The sequence below is a fragment of the Belonocnema kinseyi genome, chromosome 8 (assembly GCF_010883055.1).
Source record: "Belonocnema kinseyi isolate 2016_QV_RU_SX_M_011 chromosome 8, B_treatae_v1, whole genome shotgun sequence".
NCBI lineage: Eukaryota > Metazoa > Arthropoda > Insecta > Hymenoptera > Cynipidae > Belonocnema > Belonocnema kinseyi.
In genome coordinates, this window is record NC_046664.1 from 98,088,082 (window position 1) to 98,097,656 (window position 9,575).

A 9,575-nucleotide genomic window follows, 5' to 3' on the forward strand; every position below is an offset into this window, starting at 1 on the left:
CTTTCTTTTGAGACTATTTAAAAAAAATCGTAGATGCCTAAATTGCGAAAAAAGTTAAATAAACAATTGATTTATTGAAAAAATTATTTAAACAATTTTTTTCTTATAAATAATAAAATAGGATAAACGCGTGTAAAAAGCACTTTCCAAAACCCTCATAAAATTTTAAATCGCGTAATTAGAAAGGAAGTTACAGGCGTTTGAAACTACCCCTGCAGGCATTGGGGTTGAAAATTCAACCCCCCTCACTTGGGGAGGGTTGGTAATCCTGATCTATAAGTTTGTGGATTAACTACTGTTGGGTAGGCGAACATATTCCCAGAATTTAGAGATAATCGAAAAACATGACTTTTTGAGTTGGGGCAATTGAGGAATAATGCCCCGTATAATAAATTGAATCAGGAAGTTTTTACACAAAATTTCATCAAGTGATGACAAAATATCAAATTTAACTGACCAAAATCTTTTAGAAATTCAAAATACCTGCATAGAATGCAAAACTGCATATAATTTATATAATTTTCAAATCCTCCAAATTTTATCCTGGGAAGAGTAAAATGAGTGTTACTACATATTGTTTATTGTTTTATGTATTTTTCTATACATATAGCGGTTGGTCTAATGTTCTTCGTTAACAGAAATAAATTGAAAATCTTTATCTGATACTTTCACTCTTTATTCCTCAAAAAGAAATGATTTGTAATTTCATACGACGTGTGTGACTTCTGCACTTTTTTAAAGCATTCTAATGATCCGAGGCCTGTAGGATTTATATTATAAGCTTATCAGTTTAAAAAAATGCATGCTGATAAAAAAAAAACGTTTTTTTGCAGGAAAGCTATTTCACATCGACTTCGGTTACATTTTGGGCAGAGATCCAAAGCCACTGCCTCCTCCGATGAAACTCAGCAAAGAAATGGTAGAAGCAATGGGCGGTGTTGGTTCTGAGCACTACCACGAATTCAGAAAACAGTGTTACACTGCCTTCTTGCATTTGAGACGGCATGCAAACCTAATTCTGAATCTTTTTTCACTCATGGTCGATGCGAGTGTTCCTGATATCGCCCTGGAACCTGACAAAGCTGTAAAGAAAGTTCAGGATAAATTGAGGCTCGACCTAAGCGATGAAGAAGCTGTGCACTATGTACAAAATCTTCTTGATTTATCGGTGACTGCCGTGATGGCTGCACTGGTGGAACAATTTCACAAATTTGCACAGTACTGGCGTAAATGAAAATACGATTCTAACTGTTGGCGCAAATTAGTGAGAGTGCAAAGAGTAGACTGTTGATGCAAGAGTGCGCATAAAAATGTACATATATAATGTAAATTATTGTTTTTGAAGTTGTTTTCAATAAACTATTTTATAAAAGTTTTCAGCTTTACAAGCTTTACATTAATATTTAGACAAAAAGTTTCGGATAGTGTACTTTTTAAAGAAATGGAGTTTTATTTTTTTTTTTTTTTATATGAAAATTCAATATTTGCTCTTACCTCCTCTGACAAAGAGTTAATTTCCATAAGATCTAAAACCTATATTTAATCCGTTGACTTTAAATATTATTATAATATAGATTCCCGTCATTTTACTTTGAAAAAACCACTAATGCGTTAACTTCATTATCCATATGACTCAGGAGAACTTTCGATACAGATTTTCAACCCAGTTTCCTTGCATTATTAAATAACCTTGGAAAATGAAATCTCCTGAAAAATATGTTATATCTATTAGCGCAATGTGATAAGGAAACTATTCGATTTATATACTACAGATAATTATTATTTAGTGACGAAATGAAGGTATTACTATCAAGTAAACCGAAAAATGCTGCCTGCTTAGAAATTAATGTTCATGGGTACATTTTTTATATTATTTAAGTTCTATATTAAAATCACTACCTACATGAAATAAAATAATTATATTGGGGGCCATTCACAAAATACGTGATACATTTTTCAGCGACTTCTGACGTATTTTGTGAATGACCCCTTATTTGAAAAAGTGTGAGGGTTAATTGTCTCTTTTTAAATATTTTGTTTACCTCGTAAAATTAAAATAACACTAAAAACTGAATGTGATCTTCCAAAGTCATAGAGTTGATAAAACTTTGGTTTTTGATAAGTTTTTTAAAAATATTTTTTTCTCAGAAATGAGGCATTTAAAATTGTTTAAAGTACTGTTATTTTTAAAAATGGATGAAGACATATATTCTAAAATTGATGCAAACCATCCATTTTGTGAAATTTAAATCATAGTGATAAGTTTTTTCAAACTTGGGTTTTCCAAATTTGCAATAAGACTACCAGAGATGGTGATTGACCATATATGAGGATCCTGATATTAACATATTAAAACTTGATAAAGTTTCGAAATTAAACATAGTTTCAAATTTGATAAATTAAGTGTTGCGCAAACAATTAATAAATTATAATTTATGCCACATAGTTAAAACAGAAAATTCGAGTGGTGCTGCGCATGCCCACAAAAGGTTTTTCGTCACGTGACTTCTAAAAAAAGGGGTGAAATATCTTATAATTAATAATGGAACATTGCTCTTTAAAGTATATAATAGGTAACATTGTTAATGTATAAATGATTCATTAACAGTTTTATTCTAAAGGTTACATTCTAATCTGAAGATTCTAATCAAGTAGGTAAACATAACCTATAAAAATTAACAGATGACAGCAGTGTCAAAGCCAAGTTTTCGCAGTTTGATCGAAGATTTGTGAAATAAAAATATGAAATCAAAGGACGTAAATCTGTAGTCCTTATATATTCATAATAACTAAATTAAGTCTTTGAGAACTTTTTGGAACACCAATATAGATAAATATATTTCTGGCGTACAAAATCCCACACGCTTGGAACTACTAAGTACATCATAAAATATCCACGAAAATATCAGCTATTATTTGCGAAGAAGTAAGAGCAACAGGTAAATTATGTTTGCTTACCAAATCTATTAAAAATTTTACCATTTTATTTTATTCCGATTTTTTGAAGACGTATTTTTTTCTCAAGTACTCTGTGAATTTCACACAAAAAATCTTCAAAATTTTAATTTTAACTGTAGAAAACTTACTGTTCTGCATTATAAAATTGAAAAATAGCTCTCTGTCTATAGAAAAAATCTTCTAGAAATGTTTGAAAATACACAATTTAATCATCAATCTCCATGCTACAAGATTTGAAGAAAAAAAGGTTTCTTTGTCTATACTAAAACAACACTTTTATTCATAGAATTTTAATTGTAATTGCAACATATATTTGATCTGTTTTCAGATTAAAGTAAAAATAATCTTTACATGAAAAAAGGCAGAAGAAAATATTTTGAAGCGGGTATAAATAATAACTCGTAATTTTTTTCAAATAAACCGATAAATGGAGGTCAAATTTTCTTTCTGATAATATTATAACATTTTCAGTTTTTGTTATACAAAAAATGGAGAATGAAAGTGTAGATCCTGAATCTGAGATCATGGAACGATTAAATCTCCTTGAAGAAAAAGTTGAGGCACAAAGAGCTTCTGTTGAAAAAAAACTGAAACTAAGAGTAAGAACGATTAATGATGAAACAATTACGCCATGGAAGAGTGAAATCTTTTGGAAGTTCTATTATGCCAATTCTTGTATGGTCTGTCACATTACTGCTCGTGTTGAAAGTTGCAATCGTTGTAAAATGATTTTCTACTGTGGAGAGAAGCATCGAAAAAAGCATTGGCCCGAACATAAAGATTTTTGTAAGGTAATCTTGGGCATGTTGAAGGAGACTGGAGCAACTACTCTTTTTGATAATTTGAAAACTGATGATGCGGACGCATGGATGAAGACCAAATTCGATTTGATGTTGAAAGCAGAATCAAAACTTGGAACGCCACTTTTAAACTATGAAAGAGAAATGTTCCTGTTTCCAAAAACCTGTTTCGTTTGCCACGAAAGCGACTTGAGCGTTTTAAAAACCTGTAATTGCGGGGTAAGTTTAAACTAAAGATTATAACTATTATACGCGCTAGATTCTGCAATCTAGTGTACACTCTCTTCAATATTATGCAATCTCGTGGAATCTTATGCAATCTGTTACAATACCTTGTAATCCTCCCTAACGAGAAAAATATAATAACAAATTCAGTATAGGTATATAATGATTTTCCTATAATAAATTTCTCATCATTCTTTCTGTGATTGTAGAAAAATCATGATAGAAATATCATATAATAATAAAAGAATTTATAAAAAAAAAAAAAATAGAAAAAGTTCAAGCGAATGATTTATATTTATCTTAGGATTTCGACATATATTAGGAAATTTAAAAGAATTCCATATAATTCCCATAAATTTTAACCGAATTTGTCAGATTTCATAAAAATTTCACGGCATTTTAAAGATTTCCAAACATAACAGGAGGTTTGAAAGGATTACAATGGATTTCAACAAATTTCAAATGACTTCTAAGGATTTTAACCGGGGTTTAGGTAGTTTCCAAGTATTTAAAATTAACTTAAAATTATTTCCAAACATTTACGAGAATTTTAAGGAATTCTAAAGGATTTCAAGTGATTAAAAAAATTTTAAAGGATTTCAAGGAATTTTGTAGGATTTCCTCAAAGATTTAAAGGGATTTATTATAAACTTTAGAAAATAAAGGAAATCAAATTTCAAGAGATTCCTAGCGATTGTAAAGATTTTAAAGCATTTGAAGGAATTCCAAAGGATTTCAAAAGTCTTCAAAGAATTTTACAAAATTTCAAGATATTTCTAGTGAACTTGAGAAATTAAATTAAATTTGACGGGATTTCCAGGCATTTTTAAGATTTTAAGCTATTTCGAGAATTTTCAAAATATTTAGGGATTTCAAAGATTTATATCCAACTTTTTCAGAAGGATTTAAGGGATTCCAAAGGATTCAAACAAATTTCGAAAAACTTCCACGGGTTTTAAGGCTTGTAAAAGAATTTTATGGGATTTATCAATATTTAAACTAATTTTAAATGTGCAGCAACAAAACCTATCCTAGCGCTGTCTTTTCGTTGAATTTTGAATAAATGTTGATAGATAAAAGCTTAAAAGCCACGTCTATTATTATGTTACATTTACACAGTTATAAATAATTTAAATACATTAATTAATTAGAATAATGAAACGAAATATTTCAAAATACAATTTCATATAAAATTTGGATGCTCGCTTCAATTCTTCATCTCATTAGTTGAATTTTGAAACTCTGACCTTGAATTCCTAATTACAGGTCTTAAAAACTCTCTACACCAAGTTCTACAAAAATCCAGCCAGAAGGGAAATGTTTCCGTTCTAGATTAAAAAGACTTTTTATGACATTGGAAGACTGTATCTCTCTAGGGAGACGTTTTAGGAGGTCGGTCCTATGGGCAAACTTGTTTGTTTTAAGGAGGAAACAGGGTGTCTAGTGACCTTGAAAACCTGAAACTCTCCTTGAATTTTTTCTAAACCTTAAAAACCTGGAAATTTCCTCGATTTTCTCACGAAAACCTTGAATTTTAATTATTCTTTTTTGTTCTTTTCTGTTAAAAAAGTAATTTGATCGAAATGCGAAGAGTAATTTAAATCTTTTAACCTATTATGAAAGAAACATCTCGTTTGGAAAAAATCTTGCTGCTGAAGATGTTTATATTCTTCAAGATATAATTTATCTTTTGTTTATTACAGAATAAATATATTTCAATGCACTTTTTGTTTAGGTGTTCAACTTATGAATTATAAAAATTGTAAGTTTTAAATTTCGATGTTAATTCAGTTTCAGAATTAGAATAAGCCATGGCCATACAGCGGATTTTTCGAGGGGTTGACCACTCGATTTTTGAGTGTACAACAGATTTCAAAAGGTTACAAAATATTTCTAAATATTTCAAACATTTCAAGATATTTTAGATATCTTTAACATTTCATAAGGATTTCACGGATGTTAACGATTTTAAAAAGGCGCGCACGGCAGATCTCAATAAAGATTTCACAGCAATTTCAAGTGAATACAAAAGACAGAGAAGATTTCACAATTTCTTTAAAGGATTCATAAGGATTTCAAAAGATTTCAAGAATTTCAAAAGATTTCAAAGATTTTAAGCGATTTCAAAAGCTTTCAACACATGTGAGAAGATTTCAAAAGAGTTCAATGATTTTAAACAATCACAAAAGACTTCGCAAACAAAGATTAAAGAAAGAGTTCACAAAGATTTCAAGAATTTTAAAGATTTTACAAAAGCTTCGAAAAATGTCAAAAGATTTCTCAAATATTTCACCGTCAAGCTTTCACGAAGGTTTGTAATATTTCACAAAGATTTCAAAAGATTTCAAAGACATTATAAAGATAAAAAAATATTCCTAAAGATTTCACAAAGACGACTCCTGATCGCAAAAAATTAAGAATTTGTTCATTTATGATTCGGCTTTATTTAGAAATTTTTGGCCAATAAAAATAAAATGGCTTATTTTTAAAAAAATTGGAATTTTGGAAAATTTGTATTTCTTGACCTGGAAAACCTGGAAAAGACCTTGAATTTTGTTCCTAAGAATCGCCAGACACCCTGAGTAATATACGCATAAATAATTATATTTTCAAACTGCTCGCATTAGGCCCAGTACCCATAAAACATACCATGGTTCTTTTAAGGATTTTCTGGCTGTTCCAAAGATTACAAGGTATTGGAAGGTATTTCAAGGAATTTCACAAGATTAAAGGATTTGATTAAATTTCTAAAGATACATAGGGATCTAAACGATTTTGTAGAGAGACCTTTAATAAATAAATTTAAATTATGTTCAAGGGCTTTCAAATGATGTATATATATATTTTTTATTTTCACGTGTTTAAAAAATTTCAATGGATTTTAACAGATTTTAAAGATTTTATGAATTAAAAAATATTACCAGTGGTTTCAAGGGATTTCAAGAGATTCCAAAAGTTTTTAATATAGATCTAATTAAATTTTAAGAGATTTCGAAAATATCAAGCGTATTGACAAATTTCTTCTGTGTACAGTTCATTTGTGCAGAATCGATATTTTTGTGAAGTTTCATATGAAATTATGAGTAGTCGAAAATAAATCGTTCCTTTATAGGTTATCTACTTTTTACATTAATTTCTTCAATATTTTTATATTATTTATTATAATGAGGATTATCCTGTAATTGTTTTCTATAGAATGGTGTTCTATAATGAACTTCCTATAATACATGAAATCTTTTGCAATCCCGTGCAATCTTGCAACCTATAGTGTAACCAAAAATACGAGTAAATAAACCCTTGATATTACGACTTTAAACATTAATCTTTCGTTTAGTGCGTTGAATAAATGAGATTGAAGGCAGTTAGAATTAAGGATGATTAAATGTATTTTCACAGATAAGTCTCTGCAAGCAACACAAAAAAGACGAAAGGCATCAGAAACTTTGCGATAAATATCACATGAGCTTCATACTGGCCTTGGAAATGGCTAATATTCAACCCTATCCTCTTCTTCAATTTGAAGCACAGGACATAGTGAAATTTGAAGAATCCAGAGAAACAATACCAGTTCACACAGAAATTACAAAACTGCCGAATTCAATGCAAGAGTTTTTAAAAACCTATATGAAACTAAAAGGAGAGACTGCCAGAGAAGTAAAAGCTCGCACTCATCATCGAATTCAAATTGTTTCTGAATTTATTTCTAGACCGTTAACTCTTCTCTATGCGATTCAAAAACTTAATTTGATGTCATCAGCTAAGCTCATGGTTCATGTAGTCGGTGCGACTCATAATGAATTTTTTCTTGCGGAATACTGGGAAATTCTTTTGCACTGGATTCCGGCTTTAAAGAACATGGAAGTGGCGTTCGTTGGGCCGGAACTAAAAAGTACTTATAGCATCTTTAATTCCGTCTGCGCATCTTGCAAGCTTAGGAAAAAGTATATCGACTCTGTAGGTCTAGCTGTGACATATGAGGACTATTTCAACGAAACTGACAAAAATATTCGTAGCTTCCAAAAACCGGATATTGTCATCGGGTACAATCTTGATTTGTATGGTAATGAGCTAGGAATTATTGGACTAAATAACTGGAATTGGGAGGATGCTTTTTCGATTTTAAAGAAAGTAAATGCTCCTTTTATATTGACGGCAGCAACTGAGAAGCGAGCCAAAAAAGATCAAGAAATTTTGTGCAAAATTTTGAAGAAATCTGTTTCACCCCTTTACTGTGAACCAAATCCTTTTGCGGGGTTGATTCCTGAAAGAGATTTTCAAACAGAAGAATTAAAATATACGAATAATCATATTCTTATTTATAAGGGATTTTATGAAGATTTATCGGAATCAACCGAAATTGGCGAATTGAAGGAGCAGATCGAAGCTGAGGAAAAAAATAAAATTGAAGAAGTTGTTCAATTTCAGAGTAAAGATTCTGTGGAGCAAAATCGACGATTTATTACAGTTGGTAAATTAGAGAAACAAATCGAAGTTGAAGAAAAACAGAAATCTGAAGAATTTGTTGAATGTCAGGGTAAAGATTTCGTGGAGAATAAACGACGATTTATTACGGTTGGCGAATTAGAGAAACAGATCGAAGCTGAGGAAAAACAGATATCTGAACCAATTTTTCAATTTAAGGGTAAAGAAAGTGAGACTGCAGTTTCTGATTTGAAAAAAGAATCGGAACCGGAAGATAAGAAAGATTCTGATGGTTTTCAATTGAAGGACGAAGCGACTGAAAAAGACGAACCAAAAGCAGAATATGAAACATCGTCCAGTTTAGAAATATTGATCAAGGAAGAAAATAGACTTTTGAAGGAAAATTGTTTACTGAAGGAAGAAAATCGCCAACTCAATAGTGAAAATAAAAAACTGAAACAGGAAAATGATCGCCTTAGAGCGGAAAATCAGCTGATAAAGGACCTTCGATCACAAGTAAAAGAAAGTATTAAAGCAGCGATGAGTGAGAAACAGTAATTAATAAATTATATTTTTAATTAGAATTATTATTTGTATAATGTCATATGGTACCATATTTTAGGATGTTTTGTATAAAATCGAATGTCTGTTACAAAATCTTTTAGGATTTTGTATAAAGTTGAATGATGATACGAGTCACTTTTTGAAACTCCATTTTTTTATAATTGATTTATAACATAATCCCCCGATAGCACTGATTTTTATACGTATTTTGAAAGTCTTGAATTTAATATTAATTCAATCAAGAGACATTTATTGTAAATTTATACCATGTAATTTAGAAATTTGTTCGACACAAATTTTATAAGTTGGTTTTGCGTTTAGTTTTAAGCGTTTATACAAAATGCAAAATACATCAAAGCTTATATTTAAATATTTAATGAACTTTATAAAAATAAAGAAGAATTATCATTATATAAAGAAATAATATATAATAACTTTGTTATTAAATGTGTTTTTATTCCTCCTGTTATTGATTTAGTTTGAAAGCTATAACTTTTTTTAGATTTGTTAAAAAGTATTTTATTCTTAATTTTCGAATTGTATAAAAAATTATTAATGTATTAAAAAATTATCAAATGAACTGATTTTATGTAGGGTAGGGTGGGG

The 9,575-nt window shown here is 29.8% G+C and overlaps 2 protein-coding genes across 6 annotated transcripts in view; both read left to right on the forward strand.

Annotated features, from left to right (window-relative positions):
- The window catches only part of LOC117178762 (phosphatidylinositol 3-kinase catalytic subunit type 3), a 16,854-nt gene extending 15,487 nt beyond the window's left edge, over positions 1–1,367 (forward strand). The window contains exon 9 of one of the 2 annotated variants that reach the window (XM_033370204.1): positions 834–1,367. In XM_033370204.1, coding sequence (XP_033226095.1) covers positions 834–1,234 — 401 coding nt within the window. In that variant the 3' untranslated portion in view covers positions 1,235–1,367. The remainder of the gene's footprint in view (positions 1–833) is intronic. The other variant, XM_033370205.1, reaches the window with a different exon arrangement.
- Positions 1,368–2,537: 1,170 nt separating this feature from the next.
- On the forward strand, positions 2,538–9,308 carry LOC117179078. 4 transcript variants are annotated; one of them, XM_033370720.1, is made up of 6 exons: positions 2,538–2,573; positions 2,656–2,939; positions 3,129–3,205; positions 3,287–3,343; positions 3,430–3,977; positions 7,380–9,308. In XM_033370720.1, exons 4-6 carry the CDS (start codon positions 3,310–3,312, stop codon positions 8,961–8,963), a joined length of 2,166 nt encoding a protein of 721 aa, XP_033226611.1. In that variant the 5' UTR covers positions 2,538–2,573; positions 2,656–2,939; positions 3,129–3,205; positions 3,287–3,309; the 3' UTR covers positions 8,964–9,308. The 4 variants fall into 4 exon arrangements, with proteins under 4 accessions (XP_033226611.1, XP_033226610.1, XP_033226612.1 ...); XM_033370719.1 differs by having other exon boundaries at positions 2,544–2,939; XM_033370721.1 differs by lacking the exon at positions 3,129–3,205 and having other exon boundaries at positions 2,544–2,939.
- Positions 9,309–9,575: the final 267 nt, after the last annotated feature.